Genomic DNA, 22,173 nt, shown 5'->3' with positions numbered 1-22,173 from the left:
GACACTCCAGAAAACGCACGTTACTAAAGAAAGCTCACTTTACTTATTTCCAGATTTGAGAAAACAATGGCACCACAAGGTGCTTTTAGTAGCTTTTTCTGGAGCTTTCAACCATATCACATAATCTTCACCTGAAGATTGAGCCACTCCAGTGGACAAGAAGGGCAAACGATGAAGAAAAAAACAGCTTCTGTCTAAATGGACAACGTATCCATCATGTTACCCTTAGTTTTTTTTAATGTATCCAGAAAAGTAATTCAAATCAAATGTTATTGTATAGCTTGCCTTACAATTTTGTACATTTTATGTTTTTATGTACAAAAGATGTACAGCACATTTACAAATGGTGATAAACACATGCATTTTAATACTTACAAATGTAGAAATGTTTGTCATCTTTGAATGCATCTTTCCCCTTTTATCTTCACTTATATGGTAATAATGCTCATTAACGGCACAGCGTTGTCTTTCAGCCCTTTGCTATATGACCTGCACATAGTTAGTGTATGTCTCACATACAGTATAACTGATGATGATTCATATCACATCTTTCTTGAGCGGGCGCCACACAATGCAGAAAAAAAACTACAAGTCATGACCGTTTTTCTCCAATAGCCCTGCATTTCTTACATACTGCCATGTGTGAACCCTTTTGTTGTTAAACCTTTGAAACAAATCAACAACACCACAAAATACACTCCAGCCTGGCTATTTCATAACAATTCTCCTAAAAGTTTCCTTTCCATAAATATAAAGTTCAACTTAAGTTCAGCTGTGTAACTGTGTAACTGCAGCTGAGCCACACACACACACACACACACCTAAACCTACACACACACACACACACACCTACACACACACCCCTACTATGAGTTTGCCAAGACTGTTTGAATTATTTGTGGTTAACAATCTAAATGATGTCCTCCACGTGATCACACGTCTCCTCATTACTGTTGCCGGTATTTATTCTTTAACTCCAGAGCAGATTTGTGCGCAGAGTCGAGCGTTGGCACCTATTAAACTGGTCGACTTGCTTCTGCTGCCAAAACTCGTCTTTTGGCCTTTTATTGCCTGCTGAGGTCTGAGCCAAACCCGTAAACCATATTCTCCCCTTGCCACCACGAGAAAGATCCGTTCTCTGGCAGCCCTCTGCAACCACGAGCACTTAGTGATTCCTTCTGCAGATTAACTTCAATTAGTAATTAAAAACTGCTAATCAGTTGGTGTTGAGCACACCAGAAGTTGACCGTATCAGCTGTTGTGCTCTGGTAAGTTTCTTGTTTTAAATGTTTTTGTCAGGCAATATAGAGTTGAATAGAAAACAGCATAGAAGAAAACAGCATGGAACTTTGAGAAACATGTGTTTATTGTCGGTGGACCTGGGCGACCGGCGTGCACTGTGTCAGGCCCCAGCAGGAGTCCCTCTCGGCAAGACAAACACCCCAGCGTCTGGCTGTGCGTATGAAAGCAGAAAAGTGTTTTTCAGCGTTGAAATTGAATGTCGAAATCGATGTCCAGATTTAGTTTGATATGGCTTCGGGTTGTCATATCACATTAAGATGGATACCTTGTGGGGAGGTGTTGCCAGGAAGTGTGATGAGGAGGATGCTTTCCTCCCAGGAGCAGCTAATCAATATGCCTCTCAGACACTCTCTTTTTGAGACTGAGCACCACTTTTTTTCCCCTTTTTATTTTTTAACACTGCTGACACAGTTCAATTAAACTTGAGCTCCATTAAAAACCCAACTTGAACTCATTTCAATTTCAGTACACTCAAGCATTTCCCCGCAATTTAATCTACATCTCAAGTTATGATGCATCTGGATCAGTGTAACCTAATCTTGCTCTCATAACTGATTTGTGTGTGCATGAGTGTATATTTGTGTGCATTGAGTTATGACAAATCGCACCTGTCACAGTGTAGTTGCATCTGTCATCACTCCATCAGCCTCGCTCATAAGAAGACAGAACAAGTGTCGAAATGATTATATTGAGGTGCCCCAGGGCTGTACACAGGCACCTGATCAATATTCAATCTCAGTTATTCCATCCCACACAGGGCCGCTCGATGACTCGAAGGCCCTTCGCAGCTCATTGAGACTGAGAATCGCTTAATCAGAGAAAGTAACTAGATGCTGTGGCGCCAATAAGTGCATGTGCGCTGGTGTGTTTAAAGCAGGTGGAGATATTCATTATGCCGAGCCTTTGATGCAGTGTGAACAATTGAGGAGGAACACCTTCAGGATATGAGACAACTCATTCTCAGTAGTTGTGCCAGTAGGTATGTGACATATTAGTTCGCTATTAGCTGTTGTGGTTTTCTTTGTGGTTAACTTCAGTGGACGGATGGATGAGGGTTAAGAGGCACGGACACGTTGGCTCGTTTCTCGACGACTGTGAACTGAGTCCTCAAAAAAGGTTTTGCGGTATTTAGGGAGCCTGTAGTTATGTAGGAACATGGCTCGAGAGGAGGATCTCAGCTGGAGAGCCACATATTCAAAAGAAGCAACATTTCCATATGATAACTGCTTGCATTGGAGGAAATCGTTAACCACTCCTCCAACCTTATCCACTTCTCTGCTGCCGATCCAGTTCATCTTTTTACAAAAATGTGGCGCCGTATTTATGGCTTCTGCTCTTCCATTGACCCTCTCTTTGGCAATCCTTACAAACTCAACCGGCCAGTCCGAGTTCCTATTATAATATAAACATGGATTAATTATTTTATTTGAAAACAATACACTAGACTGTTGCCATCTAATTCAGTTTCTGCTCATCTCCCTTTATCTTCACTTATCATCAAACATATTCTCAGCCATGCTCAGTTTTCTTTATTGGAATAGTATAATTAGGCGAGTGCTGGCACAGTCTGTGTGTGGATATATATATATATATATATATATATATATATATATATATATATATATATATATATTGACACAAAGTAAATAATTTATTAAAGATAAAATATATCTTGAGAAATGCTGCACTAAATAACCTAGCACATGGAACCATGCTGCACTCAAGGTCACAGAGAAAATTCCAAAAGCTTTATCAAGTGATTAATGCAGTTCACATAAAGTCTCCGTAGAGACAACCATAATCCCGCCATGTTACTTTAACACGTTGTTGATGTAGTCGGGCCATGATGTATCTAATCATCTTATTTACTAGACCTTGCCTGCTGAGCAGCTCGATGTTGATTTAGGCCGAGAGAGTGAGTATGATTTCTCTAAACGCCTTCATGAGAACACAGTACACTTTATTGATTCTTCAGTCATGCAGGAATTAGACAAACAGTCTTCCAACACAGACTTGTATTCTTGTTTTTACTGCACAGTGCATGGAGTCTGGTTACACAGGCATTTCTTCATAACAGCAGATTCATTTGGGGTTAGGCCTGGAGGAATCAGTACAAGACTGGTCATTATGTCTCAAAGAAAAGAGGGGATGACTTATGCTTTATGAGCCGTTTTCAATACACAAATGGCTGCCAGTGTGAATCAATGAATTAAACACATACCAGCAGCTTTGCCAGTCTCCACCACTAATCCCAGAACAATGTTTTCTTGCATCTACTTAACGATGATCACACATTTTTCTCTGAGGGCATTTTATTTATATAAATGTAGGACACACTATGAAAAGAGTTTGTTTTTTTATCAGTCTAATAGTCACACTTTATTTTCAATCAAAGGTCGTTGGTGCAAAGAACAGAAGTAAATCACCGTGACTTTAGATTCAGATTCACTGTAGCTGGAAATCAAGTTCTAATATCCTGCTGAGCTGCTCTTATTCGCCGAACAGTGGGGACTTGTTCAGTGATTGATTATTATTACATTTTATTTATGGAAAAAGATGGTTATATACTTATATATTTGTTTGTATAGGATATGTGTTGTACTGCATTTAAAAAAAATCATATCAAGTCAGGGGGAAAGCAAGGGAGAGAGTGGAGATTGTTTGACCCAACGTCAAACAGAGATGGAAGCATGGGAGAAGAGATGTAAAAGATCATCTCCACTCCGACCACAGAGAGGTGACACTCTGTTCTGCAGAGGTACGCAATACAGTCCCGCCTGACCTAAAAGAGTGTTGCAGTTTTTGAGCAAGACAAAAGCTAAGCGTGCATCAGAGCTCTCTTCCAAGCCTATTTAAAGTCCAAGGAAAAACAACAAGTATTCACTTGCGTGGCTTTCTGTCAGCAGTCACAAGACCGCAACCCCAATGAACATTTTTGAGAACATTGAGAAGAAAAATAATAAAAAAAATATCACAAGACCGTCTCTGGAAGCTGGAATGTAGGTTTTCAAATTTTGAAGAGTTGGTAGTGAGTGTGAACTCTGATGAAGACAGAAGTCTGAATCTGTATTGCTGTGGATAAATCTGTTTAATGACCATCTGTATGTAACCTGGGGTTTGGGCCGATGTCCACATTGATGGGGATCAACCTAAAAGCATATTTTTTTGTCCTTGTTGGCTTTTTTTCTTTTCTACATCATCTCTCAAGTGTAGGTGAGGAAAAATTATTTTTCAATTTTAATTCAATTTATTTTGTATAGCTCTAAGTCACACATTTGGCTTTACAATCTGTCAGTGACATATGACATCCTCTGTCCTGGAACCTCACATCAAACAGGAAAAACTCCCCCCAAAAAACCTTGAAAGGAAGACACCTTCGGGAGAGCAAAAGAAGAAGATCCCTCTCCCAGGATGGACAGACATGTAATAGATGTCATGTGTACAGAGTTACAAAACATTCAATGCATATGAGACAAAACGATAAAGCATTTATAAACATTCTAAAAGTCTATCTATGCTCCTTACCTCTCAAATGTCTTTGTGTTTTCAAATGATTACTTATGAACCAGGCAAATCAAACATAAATATGTGTGCGTGTGTGTGTTTGTGGAGTTTTTCACACCAAAGAAAAATGTGTAACCACCCAGTTAAATTTTAATGATTCCATAAAATAAAGTACATAAAATTAGTTTTTTAATTCCTCTGGTCTGATATGTTGGGTGAGGGTTTATTACATGCATAGTTTCAGTAAATACCACATGTAGGTCATCTCATCTTTTTTTGTTTTGTAGAATATTAACGTTCTATGCAGAGCATGCACACCAGAGACTAACCAGCTAACTTGAATGCTGAGGATAACATAATCCGATTGTGCGGATCTTTGAGACTTTCCAAAAATGATTGAACTGAATATTAAAAATTCTGGTCATGAAACTAGTCATTTTGCAGAGGTTCTGACACTCAAACAATGTATCCACCATTTAACTGCCGGAGTAGGCTACGATGGAGCCTATGATGTATGCACAAGTTTAACTGGAACATGCATGCAGCACGCTCTCATGCACACCCTGAATGACGGTAAGGAGACAGAGGGCCGGTAAGGAGACAGACGGAGCCTGTAAGGAGACAGAGGGCCGGTAAGGAGACAGACAGGGCCGGTAAGGAGACAGAGGGCCGGTAAGGAGACAGACAGGGCCGGTAAGGAGACAGAGGGCCTGTAAGGAGACAGACGGAGCCGGTAAGGAGACAGAGGGCCGGTAAGGAGACAGACAGGGCCGGTAAGGAGACAGAGGGCCTGTAAGGAGACAGACGGAGCCGGTAAGGAGACAGAGGGCCGGTAAGGAGACAGACGGAGCCGGTAAGGAGACAGAGGGCCGGTAAGGAGACAGACAGGGCCGGTAAGGAGACAAATGTATTACCTGAGCAATTGCATTGAGGTCCTCAGTCAAGTCCCTGATTTATACCCATGTTGCCTTTCAACATGTATGTCGACACCTCCATTGTGTGATCAGCCATAGCGGAAGAAAACATGATTGCAGAGAGAGCTGGAGGCTTCTTTACGTTGCTGCAAAGCAAAATTATTCACTTTGTCACTGAAGGTCAAAAGGAAACTTTGGTATTTTTCTACCTGGACCCTATTTCCTCTTGTTTTTGTGTCTAGGTGACTAATGGATACAACATTTTTAAAATTGGTCTGGCATTGAGTGCTAACCGGGCAGCAATGTAATTCTTCCGGGCCTGTTTTTGCCCCTGACAGGCTCAGATTGTTATTAATATTTGAGGAAGAATAATAACAGAGGAATAAAACATTTTTCTTTTCTTTTTGCTTGATCCGGTCTGTTTGTTATTGTGTCTACACATGTTTCGCTCGGGTTGGGCCTCATCCACATGGTCCTAATCGGATGAATATTCAGCCATGACATTGAACATCTTTGACATAAATCTGAGATCTTCTGTACTCTGTATGAATTACTGTCCAACACTCCTCATCCCAACTCTCACTCACGTTTACCGCCACTGTCTTCCGGCAACAAGTCACCTTGCGCAAGATTGTAGAACCACACTTCCCCTTTGGCAAGACTTGGTCCTGTCCGTAAATGTTGTCCGACAATTCTGCACCAGGCAGTGGCAGAAACAAGCGTTTTTAGTAGATGTACAGTACATTGACGGTGTGCAATTGCCCAGATAATTACATTGTAGCCCCTTTAGCGGCTGCCGGCTGCAGCGGTCTCCCTCAATGCTGGACCATTAGTCACTTCAACACAACATGTCAAAATAGGGTCCAGGTTACAAAACACCTACGTTTCCTTTCAATGACGGAGAACTTTAGTGAAGAAGCCTCCAACTCTCTCTGCAATCATGTTTTATTCCCTAAAAGCTGATCACACAATGCAGCTGTTGACGTAACATAGCAACATGTCGACAAGCTACGACAAGTATAAAGCAAAGACTTGACTGAGGATTTCCAAGCAGCCGCGCAGGTATTACCGCTGGCCTTGAACAGGCGTTGTTGAGCCTGGAAACCTTCACTACTTTACAGCTCTGCAGAAAAACGGATACATTTTATCATTCCCTAGTTGTTGTCGCTAGAAAGTAAACTTTTAATTAATACTTTGAAAACACTAAACGGACATTTGAGATGCAAGGAGCATTTCCAAAAGAATTAGTGTTTACATGCTAGAATACTTGTGCTTTTGGAGTGCATGGTAATGTAGTATCCATATTTTCAAACCTAATTTCAGACAGTAATTTGGTTTTCTTATGCGCATGTAATTAAACAGCGTCACCAATCTGGTCTTGACAGCACCAGCAATACATTTTTTCAGTGATTCCATCTTTAGAAGCACTTCATTCACTGCCGTCTGTGGTGCTTCAGGATATTGAATCCACACTCTTAAGGCCTCCGAGTGCCCTTGTGTTCAATTCGTAGTTAAGTGGTAACAGATAATGGAGAGTAACAGATAATGGAGAGCATCGAGTCACACCAGGGCCATCACGGCCCTGGTGTGACTCCAGAAAACTTTGAATGTGTGGCCTCAAACAAAAAATATCAGACATGAAGCAATATTATTATTATTATAATAGTCACTCATGACACCTCAAGTCCATTGCCACACTTACATGGCATACTCCTCTCAAGGCAGCACATTAAATATATCTTTAATCTAGTCGGTGTACTGAAGCCTGATCCCTGCTCACTTGTATGCTTATGCCACCTCCGGTGTCTATATGTTCCCCTCAGTGGAGGATTAGTGGTGTAGCTAGTGGGGAACACTGCACATATTCAACATTCACATAGTAATCTATTCCGCTTGGGTTGGCTAGCTGGTCAATTTGGATAGCGACAGTATATTAAAGCTTCAAAATGAGATTTGGAGCATTGTGATTGTCTCTTAACGGCTCTCAACATGTCAACAGTGAACTCTCGGCCAACGGCGGTAACGGCGCAAAAAATGGAAACTATACGGCACGGCCTTATCAGCTGTAACGTCTTACGGGAGCCGGCAAGAGCAATGCCGGACTCTATGGAAATGGGTCACTAATCTTTAGCTTCACTTATAAAAAATAAAAAAAGACTCTGGGCACTGGGATATTTAGCCAATGTTGCTCAAACAGGAGTGAATTGTGCATTTTCTTCGGGACTAACCTTCGCTGTGAATTATTATACATTAGTTACAGTCGCAGGATGAGTCATGTGGGATTGACTTAATTAAACTAAATTACAATGCCCATGTGTATTGTACTAAAGGAACAGGTCAGTCAGTGCACTGGTGTGGCTCATTTATGTGTTTTTCATAGTTTTTTGGACAACAATGCAGCAGTGAAGAAATAAACCAGGCTTTGGCTTGTTACCATCCTTTATCAAGTAGTTCTCTTTTCAGTTGGTTGGCAAAACTCCTCCCGTTATAATAATAATACAAATAATAATAATAATAACCTGGCAATGCAATTTGAAGAGATATAAATCGTAGTGTTGTATATGCCTGTTTCATTTGGTGGAAGTTTGGGTGTGGGCGATGGATGAGCCGAAATGAACATCCTTTTAATGTATAGTCTATCTCTCTGGAATATGGCAGAAGCCACCCTCCTTCCTTTTGCACAGGGCAATGTGTTCGACGGCTCTGTGCTCCAGCAGCGTTTTAGTGTTAACAAGTGAAGTTTTTATAGTCAGCGAGTCGCAAGCCATAACTCTCCACCTGAGCACCTGAGAAGCGCTATGAAGCCAGCCCACTTACTCTACATGGAGTGATCTTCTTTAATGTTTCAGCAGCAGAGCGGAGAATTTGTCAGATGTGCATATTTTATGATGTGGTGATGATAGCACTTTCTGTAACGCAGGAAGAAGGGAATAAAAACAAAGTTTGGCTTCTTTTCACCCAGCCTGAGACATAAGTGTAAAGAATCCCTGATTTGATTTATGTTGTCTCCAGTGGATCTCGGAGATATCTGCTTCGCTGAGATAGGAAAGAGAAGTCAGTGCAAAGAAGAGGTGAGCAGAGAATCATGTGATGCATGTGTTTGCCCATAAAAGGACTGCTGCCCAACCCGTTCTGGAATCAGGACGATGTGCAGAGCCGGGTACGATGACCGGTTTAACTCTTTTACTTCAAACTGTCATGAACAAGGAAAATGCCTCTGCACAAGAGGAGACATTTGTTTTTGGAATGAAATTAGTTTCCATTTAAAATGAAAGTATACATTTTCCTCATACATTTCTTGAGTTGTCTCTCATGTCTGTTCCCACGAGCAGAAGCATTACATCTCATACATTAACACGCTATATCTCATTTGTTTAGTCTGCACACAAAGAGACTTGGAACAAACGCCTCATGACAAGAACGTATCATTCATAAAACTGTTGGGTTGTTACTTTGATACTTCAAAAGGATTTCAATACAGCTTCTGAAACTCTCTGCAGTCTGAATCTGATGTTGTTAACATGAGAATTAAACCGGAGCCCGGTTTGAGGTGGAGATCTCATCCACGGTCACTTAAGTGGAGGATTGTTCGTGACTCTGAAACTGTTTCTGCTATCAATTTTGACTTCCTAAAGGTCACAAAGACTCAGAGTACGTCCCGCAACATCGGACAAACTTCAGGCAAAAAGACTCCCACAGCACCATCTAATTTTCATGAAGTCTTTTCCACTGCTTCACTTGGCATCCTCTAGCAGCCTGCTCCAGTCATAAATAACATAAGAGCTTGTGAAAAACACTGTACATAGCAAAGTCGAGTGTTTTAGGGAGCGCAATCAAAGATAAATCTTGAATATTACCACAGCACAAATCAATATTTAAAACGGACTCTCATCCAGGTATTATTTATGGTTGCTAGAATAAGAAATAAGAGCACTGATGAATGAAATATAAATGAAAGTAGTCTCTGGACACTGCTTCAGGTAGTGACAATGCACCAGCTGCAGTTTTGTTTAATATTTGGGAAAAAATTGAAAGTATACTGTACAATATATGTCAGAATTTTTACAAACAATGTTTGCATTCATTTAAAACCCATATAGATTAATTGTAAGTTGTAGCATATAAGTTTTACCGTAGACTATAACAACCACGTACGATTTGGAGGATTGTATTGGCCAGTGGATACAGTGACCATCACAAAACAGTGACAACTCCTTAACAATAGCAGACACTGAGCAAGACTATATTAAAGTCAGCCAGGCCGGATTTAGCCGTGGTAAGGAAATATACACTGTGTCTCTGTGTATACTAGTTTACTCAACTTTATTTAGCAATACGCACAGTGTTAACAGTTGTTTAATGTCTTCTGTGGCTATGGAGGAGCTTTGCAAAGCCTGATCAAATGATGATGTTGTCAGTGATCTCTACTGGCCTTGAGGGCTCAGAGCACTACAAATTAAGAAAACACCAATTTAAAACATGCCTTCTGGGAAAAACAACAGAAACTGTGTTCAAGAGACACTAAAAATGTTTGCACACTAATGAATATTACCAAACAAGCCTGAATATTGCAAAATGATCACAAACTAATTTCTATAGAGTTCCCTAATTCGCTCAGCTGGTAGTCCTGCGGTGATCAAAGTAGAAACACTTTCTACTCTTTGCACACAGCACAGAGAAGAACCACATGCATACTATCCATACCTGCTTGAACGTAGCAGATGTGTTTTTTGTCAAGGACACACAGTAAATAACATTCACTGCTCCAGTGCCACTGGAAACTACCACTCTGATGATAAAAGATAATGGAAATGGAAATGTCTTGTTCTTGTCTCTCTTTTCATTATGCAAATGTACAATCAGGCAAATTACATGGTATTGATGAGAGAGCATTGCCTGTCCTTCAGGCAGTCTTTGTTGTTTCTGCATTATCATATCATATCATATATGTCCTCTAAATCCATTATGAAAGTAGCTCTTTGTCACAAAAGATATACTTCAAAGCAGCTTCTGAGCAGTTTGAGTGAATCCAGATGGGTCTTGCCGTGAATATAAGAAAGACGCACAATAGTCATATTCTGAAGGACAGCGTACATTACATATGACAAAGGGAGAACACCACCACATTATTCTGCAAATTAAGACAACCAATACCATTAAACTCAATATGTAATATCAATGTATCACAAATACAATACACTACATCTTCATTGTCCACCAGGGTGGAAATCTATCTTTGGAGTCGTACTGTATTAGCTATATCCGTTTTGCTAAATCTCAAGTGACAAACCTGTTAGTATGTAGGTCCATTGCTTTGTGTTTTCATACCTTTTCTTTTAGATGAAACCCATCTGAGAAAAGGACAATGGTGGCGAGGTGTGTCGCTTTAATTGTAGCACAGGAGGCTTAAGGACTTGGATGAATAAACAAAGAGAGAAAATAATAGGCAGAATGTCTTATCCATACTATTATAAAAACCAAGCCACTGAGACTGTATGACTACCTGACAGGTTGTTTGTCTTTATTTTGGTGAGACATTGAGAGTAAAGCCGTCTCTGATGTTTTATGCTACGTATGATTAGAGTCTAAAACACACATAAAGAGGCTTTACTGTTGAGTCTAGAAACAACAAAACAACATACTGTGATGGTGTGCCTATGATGAGGTACTAGTATTTCTCTCTAAATATGAAATGTTTGTCTTATGATTATCACAAACTACACCATAAAGTGCCTTTTAAAAAAACAATCTAATAATCTATCAAACAATTGCAGAAATAATTGGGATAAAGAGTCCATACATTGTAACTAATGGCTATTCATTGTTGATAAATAATGTACTTGTTTTATAGCTCAGTAAATGTTTTGGGTTTCCTCTGACTAGTTTTGCAGACAATCTAGACCTAAATCTATATATTAACAACTTATTAACGTTTAAGAAGAAAGCGAGAACATTAAACATTTGGAGCGATAACAACATTTATAACAACATTCTCACAAAATAGAAAGGATAGAAGCCCAAGCTGAAATTCCTGAATGCGTTGTAACTGTAAATCATTTGTACATTTTATCAACCACTAATGAAGCCATCAAATACAATTCATAAGCCCTTCGTAGATCAGAAAGTCTTCCAAATGAAGACGTCTTAACGTGCCGAGATACAACTTTCCATTTTAAACAACTCTTCCAGCTGTGAAGTGGAATTACATTTCATCCTGAGCCCCCAGGAAGCTGGCTAATAATAAGAGCGCTTGTTTGCCAGTGACAGCGTCTCACAAGCTGCACTTCAGTTGTGACTCTGGGTGTAGCCTGTGGTTGATGAAGGCTAATGAAAGCTCCAGTCCAAAAGGAAAAACACCTGGGTCTCATCACCTTCTCATCAGCTTCTCATCAGCGCATCTTTAAAAGTCAGTAATGATATTCCCTCTGGTTTCAGCTCACTTTTTGCCACGCCTTTTGCTGAGCAGTACATCTGTTTTTTTGTTTTCTACGATTTTCTGTTTGTTTTGGTGCAAAGGAACAGTAAAGCACAGACTGAGGGAGACACATGCAATACATAGAAATAGACAATAATAATAATAATAATGCATTTAATTTATATAGCGCTTTTCATAATACTCAAAGACACTTCACATAATTAAAACATCCTAAAAACAAAAAATAAATAAATAAGAATAGCTAAAATACAGGTAAAACAAATAAAACAAATAAATAGGGACTTTGTGTCGCTCAGACCCTGATAAGAAAACAAAAACAAAAAAACAAACAATCACACATTAAAAGCAGTTCTGAACAGGTGGGTTTTGATTTGTGATTTGAATGAGGAAAGATCAGTGCAGTCTCGGATGAGTTTGGGGAGAGAGTTCCAGAGGCAGATATGGAGAAGGCTCAGTCACCCCATGTCCGGTGCTTGGTCCTATGTGGGATGGACAGGGTCCTCAAGGTACAATCAACCCCCCAAAAATAAAATATACAAAAAGAAAAGAACATATGCAAGCCCGTTATTGATGCTAAGGGGGTGCAGGTTACATGTGTGTCTCTATTTACAACTAAAAGAGAAAGGACTAAAGAAGGAGACTGGAGATAGAAGGAAGACTGATCAAATAAAAAGAAAGTAGGAAAGGGAAAAGGGAAATATCTTTAGGTGTGCTTTTAATCCATTGGACTCGCTTCTTAACCTCACCCCTGCAACCCCCTCCAGACTACCACAGCAAGAAGCCACAGCTGAGCCAGAGGGGCTGCCTCACTAGTAAGTAAATGACAGGGTGAGCAAGTAGGTTGATATGAACACCCCGACCCCCTTTCCTCGGGGAAATGGCTCAGATAACGTACCCAGAATGCATCAAGAATAGCTTTACTACAACTGGGACTGTACATTTGATGAAAATACACTATATTATATTTATGATACAATTCACAAGGACATTGGCTACTAGTGGGATCTCAGTGTTTTGGCCATGTTTACTCTTCACATGTTGACTTTTTACTGGAAACTTGTACTTTTACAGAAATCTCCCAAGAACATTGAAATAATAATAAACCTAATGATTGTTGATCAATATTCAATTATGATCGAAGAGCTCCATGCTATATAAGACAGATACATGTATGATGCAAATGATTTCATGAGACAGGTTAACTCTTTAGATTGCTCTGAACCGGGGATATGATGCTATCAGGTCTGTCACATCTCGTGGCTACTAAGGGCAAGAAGTGGCTTGGAGCAGAAGTGCAGCAGATATCTGTGACTCAGGATTTCTATCATTGCCTGCAGACTTGTAAGTTACTGACTTGGTGAAATACTATAACAAGAACATAGATTGGACGGTAAATTATCAAATTTCACTGCTTTGTTTTCCGCTGACCAGCGCTGCTTTGTGTATCGATGCAAGGTGCATTCAGGTGCATTCAGGTGCATTAGAAACCTCGGAATGTGTTGTTTCCAGAGATACCAAGAATGCTATTGGAGACTAACGAGAACATTATTCCAGATCTTTTGAATCTGGGAAATGATTAGGTATGAATAAATAAATAACAAACAACAACAACAACAACAACAACAACAGTTAGTGTAACAACAACAAAGAAGTGGAAATTACCGGGTTGATAAGCACATATCTTAATACGATAACAATAATAATATCACCATAATGAATGATATGTAATTATTATTATGATCATGAGGGAAGGTTTACACATGTCATCAGGCAAGTGTGTGACATGGAGGTTCATCCTGCAAGGATAAGTAAAGAAAGATAAAGATCAGCTTTAATAATAATCTTTTTATGTGACAGTGAGTGGGTGTTACACTGCATCTTTGACCTTACTTGTACTTTACCTACTACTTACTTCTGCTCAAGCATACACTGTTTTTTGTATGGTATCAATTTGAAATGTGAAAAAGCTGCAGAGCATGACTTCAGAGGCAACACCATTCATCAAACTACTTCCTTTGGGGGCGACCAGCAAAACACATTTACATATAAAAAGACATCTCTTCGCTTAGATGACAGTACAGCGGTAGTTGGGATCATTGGTCCCATTGGAACCATCCGTTTTGACCACCGTGGCCTTGGATGAGTGCTGGGAGCTGTGCTGAGTGTTCCTGGAGCAAAGACGCTCCCGGTAATTCTGGGCAAAAATGAGCAACATAAGCGGGTTGATGCAGCTGTGGGAGTAGCTGAGGCAGATACTGACGTTGTAGGCATAGACGAATGCGATAGTCGGGGTGTTGTTGGTCAGGTTGACCACCTGAATGACGTGGTAGGGCGACCAGCAGATCAGGAACAGGGCGATAACCATTAGGACCATCTTGGTGGCTCTTTTAGCACAAGAGGACTGCTTCCGCTTGACGCGACGGATGGAGCTGAAGACGTGGTAGAGGGTGAGTGAGTAGAAGGTGCTGATGATGATGAGGGGGAGGATGAAGCCCAGGATAGACTGGTAGAGTGTGTACCAGTACATGTCCTCAGGCCCGTCCAGGTACATCATGCACACCTCAAATTCCTGTCTGCGCACAACCTTAGCGTACAGCATGACGGGGACTGTGAGGAGGAAGCTGCCCAGCCACACCAGCAAGTTGATGATGATGGTCCACTGGATGGTCCTCCTGTCTGAGGTGGGGTGAACGACAGCTATGTACCTAAGAAGAAGAGGTCACTTGTTTAAAGTTGAACTGTAGTCAGAAACAATGAACGACGAAAGCAGCTTTGCTGAAATGCATGTGAAGAACTTTAGTTTTGCTTTTAGAGGTCATTTTCATCCTTTACAAGTTCAGGGAGTCAAAGTAAGCACAGGGGGAATGATGAAATCCGGTACCATGTCACAGATGCACTCTCAATGTATTACGTGCTCAGTAGAGTGTTGAAGGCAGTTAGACAAGGTGACAGCGGTAGAGAAGGAACACATGTACATTTGGATCTTTGCATTTTATTGTGTTTCAATTTGAGGAGCTGCTCAGCGAGACAACTGACCATCTTTAGTACATTGAAAGGAAACGAATGACCACTTCATCATCATTTACACTAAGTGCCATATAAGTGGAGCAAAATACGTATTTCCAGTTGCTGTCGACGTGGTACATGTTACTCTGTGCACTCAGCCGACCGGTCTGGTTAGCTATAGCAGCCGTGTAAACTATGAAGAATCTATCTTTTGTTTGCAATTCTCTTCAAGACATCCTCTATCTTAAACTATGAATCACTTGTTTGGTATTGTGGTCAGCAACATAAGCTTATTAAAAGTGATTGGATTTGGGGGGGGGGCAGTCAAAGAGATACTTTGAATGCCTCCACAGTCAAAGTATCTCTTTTTAATATTGAAATACCTCTTGCATTTATATATATATATATATATATATATATATATATATATATATATATATATATATATATATTGTATATGTACTTCCTTCTATTAAGGTGCTTCTCAACAAATTTGTATACTTTTATTTTACATAGCTGCTGTGATTTGGAAACAAGAACATGTTGATATCTACATAAAGATATATACCGGTAAGTGAAATAATATTAAACAGCATCCTGAGTTAAAGTGGAACAAGCACAAATCAGGTTTTCCGATGATGATTTAAACAACACGGTCTTTGTTGGTGCCACCAGGAGAATAAAGAAGATTGTGAAGTAAGATCATAATGCCAGTTTGGGACGTGTCTAACAGCTAAGAAGGAGGAGGAGAATTTGAGTTGTCATGGATGGACATTCATGTTTTTAACAGATATAACTTGGTAATAATAAAGTTACACTTTTCATTGTGATATACGTTGCTCCTAAACTCAGAAAACTGTTAAGAAATGTTATTTTGATCGTATGGGACAAGGGGTATCATTGCAGCTGTCAAACAGAACAATCTAATCACAATTTCTTTGAATTACTTAATAACAACACTGAAAATCAGCCATGGCTGAGATTGTAAACCCCATAATTATGTTGATTTTCGTGTTATTTCTTTTGAGGTGGCATGCAATATAGTTTTTTGTTTGTTTCATCAGAGTTTATAATTAGTTTGATCTCCTTTTAACTATTTTTTACAATTACTCATATTGAAGGGCTTGAGGTTTAGTTTCTTTTTTTATCTCTTTTATTTTGTATTTGCCACAGCAATCCTTTATAACTTAATAATTCATTGTTTTATTTGAAAGGATAGTGTTGAATCATTGTGTTGTCAAGGATACAAATTAGTATTGCTGAAAAAATATAATTGTCACTGCAGGTGGTGCTGCCCATCATAAGACAATTAGCTGTTCCAGTGGCCCTAGAGAAACGCATTATGCATATTATTTCTGAACGTGTGCGACATGATAGCCCTGAGAGCAACTCCTGCCCCGGTGATTACCATCAAACGGAGATGTTTATCAGTCTAACACTTGGCACCCAGGCTCATTTAAATGTACTCGATGTGTCCAGATCATAAACATGGCACATCCATCATTCATAGAGAACATTGCACAGATTACCCTCCTCAAATGATATATTTTTAGATGGACTGTGAAGCTCTTTCTAAATGATAGCACCTGTAAATACACTTGATAAAAGGGGTAAATGAAATACTTGTGCATTGTATTAGTATGATGATTATTCAAACGTGTATTATATATGTATGTAAAGCATGTATATAAATGCTGTATTTTGTTGTCAAAGTGTGGTACTCTGATGCTTTTGACTAGCTCTTACATTTTCTCCCCAGCACTTCCTGAAATTATTATAATCAACATTGGCAAAAATAGTCATCACACCTGTGCTACGGCTGGATTAAACACTTACCGATCAATGCACAACACAGTAACAATTCCCACTGTGGTGAACTGGTTGCTGACATCCACCACCACAACCGCTTTGCACATAAAGTTTCCGAAAGCCCACTGCCTGTCTCTGACCAGCTGGTGGATGTTGAAGGGCATCACAAGCAGGAACAGCATGTCGGCTATTGCCAAGTTCATCACGTAGATGTCTGACACCATTTTCTTCTTGCATGTCTTCACCGCGTAGATGACCAGTCCGTTGGCGATGACTCCCACTGAACACAGGATGCCGTAAATTGAAGGGAAGATGTGCATGAACGTGGTGATGTCGATGTAGTTGTACGACGAGGGAGTTGAATTCAGACATGTCAAGTCCGTCCAGTTTTCAGTTTGGTTGTTTTTGCAAGAAATGTTGATCATCTTCAAACCCCTCTTAATAATCGCCTCAGTGCTGTTGTAGTTTAACGCGCGCGCACCGTGCGTCCGGTCTCCAAACTTGGGCAGCCAACTCTCCAAGAGTACACGTATCCTCTCCTTGAGTTCGTCCGTGGATACCCCCGAACAAAGACGATATGATTTAAAACAGGAACACGTGAAATCTAATCAAGGCTGACTGCTCCCTGGAACATCTTTATCTCGGGAGGCAGAGCGTTTCCTGCGCGCATCCGACGTGCGCTTTACCAAACACAGAGTGCGCCTCGGGGGACACTAGTTCCCTCCCATAAAAGTATAAATCGCTGTTATGTCAAAACAAGCAAATGAAAAGAAGGCACTTTAAAGGCCAGAAGTCTTGGTTTGCTTTACGCCTCCGACAACACGTGTAAATTAGGGAGCAGAGTGAACTCTTTAGTGATGCACTGTCAGGCCGTTTCTCCAGCCGTTGGCATCTTGTATACTTTGATAAGTGTTATTTCTGCAGTGTGGTAAATACACAGGCCTGGATGACAACGGCTTTCATGTTTAAACTTTAAGATACAAAAATGGTGAGTGAATTATTAAAGAGTTAGAGGAGGAAGATAAAACAGGGACCCATAAGAGAAAGAATATATTACAATTAAGACACCTGGTCCAACTAATATGACACAAAAGGAGATGTGTGTTGCTTTTTGCATTTCAACTCCACAGCACATTTCCGGACAGCTTTTAAACTTTCCTTTTTTGTATGGACATTCAATTAAAATTCTCCCAGCAAAGGTCCGATTCCCAACCTCATAATGTCTACATTGTGTCCTGTACCATATGTCAACAACATTTCAATAATATTTATTGTCAATTTTCAAAGTTGGATATTACCATACAGACACATTAAACTTGTATGGAAAACCAATAACTTAATTATCTTCACCATGAATAAAATGAATCTATTAGTCTATCCAAACATGGTCACGCTTCCCTGGTATTGTAGCTTTGAGTCTGGAATCACAGTATGTTACAGGCCCACAAGTTTGAAACACAGGACGGTAATTAACATTGAATAGCCTGTTATGGTTTGTCTCTGACCCCAAGCGCACGACAACAGCAAGGTTTAGTTCTAGCCGAACACACGGCGTAGTTTATTGAGCACAACAAGTCGCTTAGAAAAGAAACACAAAAAACTCAAAGTGTCCCCTTAGTCCACGGGTGATCGAACATCAAACCCCAAAAAATCCAAGAAAATACTCCACACAAAAAAAGTCAGCAAAGACACGAGGGAAAGTTCAGTGACGACACAAGGAGGAAAGTCCACGGACATCATGGCACGAACTCGCAACGTCAACACAGACAGTCCTGATCTTTATCCCCCCGAATACAACGAGCTGACGAGCTGCAGCCGTGGGACGAGCTGAGTGGCTTCAGGTGTGAGTTGGAGCGCCCCTGGCTTGTCCCCGCCTCCAAGCCCGTAGCTCCCTGGCAGCGCTCTGAGGTACCGGGTGTCACTGTGTGAACGGGCTGAGGAGGGAGTCCGGCTGGCTGAGTCCTGACATAGCCATCCTTATACTAACATTTTTCTTTTCTTTGGAGCTTTGTTCTGACATCATTGGGAACGAGCTTTAAAGGACAGTAACTGAGCCACAGTGTGATCCAGCACTGTGAGGCCTCGGCTAGGATCCGGCCACAGGTCACTGATACACGTGAGCTTTCCTAAGTTGGAAAACCCATGATGCTTTCTTTCAAAGTGCATAATGTAATTATTTTAACTCAGGTTTATAATACACCTAGAGTGGCAGACCTGCTCCAATGAGCTATATGAACTCAGCTGTCAGTTACGGACCCCCCCCCCCCCCCCCCCCCCTAATTGAATGCACTTTATTATTTCTAATTATATTATGTTGATCTCTTCAATTTAAATCTGTGACTATAAATTCCCCTTAGCCAGAGGAGTTATCCAGTGTGTCAATGTGTATCAAAAGTCAAAAAAGGGTGTCAAAACGTCAGCATGAATGTGAGCATAAAACCGTTTGTTCCAGTTGTTTTGACTTTTCAGAGACCTTTCAACTCGAGGATCCAGGATGGACGTCATCTGCTTTGCTAAAGGGCTCTTGGGTGTGTTTTGTCTTTTTAAGTGCTGCATGGTATTTGTCATCAGCTCTGTACGACCCCTCAGGATGAAGTAGCGTCAGATCAGAGTTTTCACACATTCTGTGAAATGTCTCAACATCTACTTGATGAATGGGTTCAAGATTTTGGACATGTATGGTTCCCAGACGGTGTATTTCAATTACTTTTGGTGATACTCTGACTTTTCATCTAGAGCCACCATCAGGTCATCATTTTAATTTGTCCAATATTTTGTTTTGTGACCAAATACCTCCAACGTTAAGGCCACGCCTATCAGCCTGTGTTTTTCTTTGTGTTTCGTGCTAATTTGTTAGCATACTTAAATGCTAAACTAAAGTGGCGAGCATCCTACATTATACTTGCTATACCATGTTAACACAGATGTTGTTATTTACCTCAAAGCACTGCTGTGCCGATAAGTGCATCCTCACAGGGTCACGAGCATTTCTCAACACAAATTATTATATTGTTCAGTTGGTGCTGGTGCCATCCTCAAACTATTGTGAGTTTTGGATGCTGTTGCTGTGAAAAGAAAAAAACTGAATGATTTTAAATGACCCCTTTAAAGGAGGCGAGGGGGTTGAATCATTATGTCAGTTTAAAAGTCAGGATGAGTGACTGCGTGTTCATCCAAGAAAAGGTTAATTTCTCAGCGAGGTATATAATGATGTTGTCGGAATAATGATGCAACACTCCTCCACAAAAGGGACTGAAATGTTTGATTCCATTAACTGCTGATTATACCTTCTCTGGTGTGCATCACATTCAGCCTGTCAGATTTACACATATTAAAGGCTTACAGCCTCCACAGCTATCTGTCTGGTAAATGTGACATAATTGCACAAAATGCTTAAGTCAAGATTTAACCTATAACGACCCAAAACTAGCTTAAAAGGTTCCCCGTGGCTATTATTCCTACTAACACACACACACACACACACACACAAACACAGACACACACACACACATATATATATATATATATATAGGTTATTTTAACATTTAGTTTTTCTTCAAAGAAATACATTACTCCAGATCCATCGATGTGTCACATTATTTGTTAGAAGGTGCTCATACGTCACCTCTCCGTGTCCCTAAGACATGATAATTGATTTTAGAAACATGGAATGTGGGAAATCCTACAAATATCTTGGCACAATTATTGACCCAAAACTGAATTTTGATGCAAACTGTGAAGCCGTGTGCAAAAAGGGGCGCCAGTATTTGTTTTGTTTGTGGAAACTGTCCATTTCCACATTGACAAAACCATGATGACTTTATTTTATCGTGCTTTTATTGAATCAATTGTATCTTTTTCTTTGGTGTCATGGTTTTGGAGGCCTGTCTTTAAAGAACAGAATCTCTCTACATCAGATTGTGAAATGGTCTAGCAGGCTGATTGGTGAGGCACAGCTGAGCCCAGAGTCCCTGAACACCACACAGTTACAACAGATAGCCGGCCCCATCTTAAAGGACGACTCCCACCCGTTGCACAGGGAGCTTCAGCTTCTTCTTTGTTCCTTCTCGACGGAGGTATTTAGAACCACGGTGTAGAACAAAGCGGTATAAAAACAGCTTTGTTCCCGCAGCCATTATTCAGGTGAACACATTGGAATAATAACAGTGCACTGATTTGTGGCTTTGTGTACTTTTAGCATCATGTCTGTCTTGTTGTCTGTGTAGATTGTAATGTGTGTCGAGATGAATGCCTCTTTTTCCACTGAGAAACAAGTCTACCTACGGGTACAAATAAAGTAACCTGAACCTGCTATATATATATATATATATATATATATATATATATATATATATATATATATATATATATATATATATATATATATATATATATATATATATATATATATATATATATATTAGGTGTGTGTGTGTTATTTTAACATTTAGTTTTTCTTCAAAGAAATACATTGCTCCAGATCCACCCATGCGTCACGTTATTTGTTAGAAGGCACTCATACGTCTCACTCTGCCTCTCCGTGTCCCTCTTCAGACACTTCTCCCACGTCCTCAAAACTATGTATTGCCATAGATGCCCTCGTACCTTTTCACCAGACTTCCTCAAATACAAGCCCAGTTCCTTTGTTTCTTTTCGCCAGTTCAACCTAGTTGCCACGTGCATTGTCATCTGGATTTAACAACCTGAACTCTAACTCTGAATGTGCTTGTCGACAAAGACCTGTATTCCTGCCTGCCTACCAACAGCTGCCTAAACCTCCAATCCTAACACATGAATTGGGTATTCACAGCTAAAGTATGTAGATAAAACATTATAAATAAATAAATAATAATATAAATAACCACAATTGCAAATGTTTGGTTTTGTACGAGTGCAAAGACAAACCTGAAGTCTTTGCAACTGGCCCTGTTGGCACTAGTATGAACTGCAGTGTGCTTTGGTTACCCAAAGCTTGAAGATTTGGCCTTGTGGCTGCAACAAATCTCCTGAGGTCGGTCCTTTCCTTAAACAGCTGCCGCTGCGAGTGCTGGGCTCGTAGGGTCGTACCCCCCATCTGCTCAGTGGAGAACGGTGCTCGCCCTGGTCAGCTCCTGAGTGTGCAGGTGCACACCTGCGTGAATGTGAAGCAGGACATTGCTGAAAAAGAGCACAAGCGGTCAATAAAACCCCAACCGGGATCAA

At 40.3% G+C, this 22,173-nt stretch overlaps 1 protein-coding gene across 1 annotated transcript; it reads right to left on the bottom strand.

The window, feature by feature from the left end:
- Nucleotides 1-14,221: 14,221 nt before the first annotated feature.
- On the bottom strand, nucleotides 14,222-17,396 carry LOC117737922 (melanin-concentrating hormone receptor 2). Its single transcript, XM_034544170.1, has 2 exons — nucleotides 16,999-17,396; nucleotides 14,222-14,861 (listed from the first exon to the last, which is right to left on the bottom strand). The coding sequence occupies exons 1-2, from the start codon at nucleotides 17,394-17,396 to the stop codon at nucleotides 14,222-14,224; spliced, it is 1,038 nt and encodes a 345-aa protein (XP_034400061.1).
- Between the last annotated feature and the right edge of the window lie 4,777 nt (nucleotides 17,397-22,173).

This window comes from Cyclopterus lumpus, chromosome 10, assembly GCF_009769545.1.
Source record: "Cyclopterus lumpus isolate fCycLum1 chromosome 10, fCycLum1.pri, whole genome shotgun sequence".
In the NCBI taxonomy this organism is placed as follows: domain Eukaryota; kingdom Metazoa; phylum Chordata; class Actinopteri; order Perciformes; family Cyclopteridae; genus Cyclopterus; species Cyclopterus lumpus.
The sequence above is the reverse complement of the archived record's forward strand: the minus strand, read 5'-3'. Positions and strand labels throughout refer to the sequence as shown.

Excerpts from the sequence above, each read along its gene's own strand:
- LOC117737922 (XM_034544170.1), bottom strand. The coding sequence starts at position 17,396 with ATGATCAACATTTCTTGCAAAAACAACCAAACTGAAAACTGGACGGAC. Across the intron at positions 14,862-16,998 it reads ACTGTGTTGTGCATTGATCG|GTACATAGCTGTCGTTCACC; the intron begins GTAAGTGTTTAA and ends TCTTCTTCTTAG.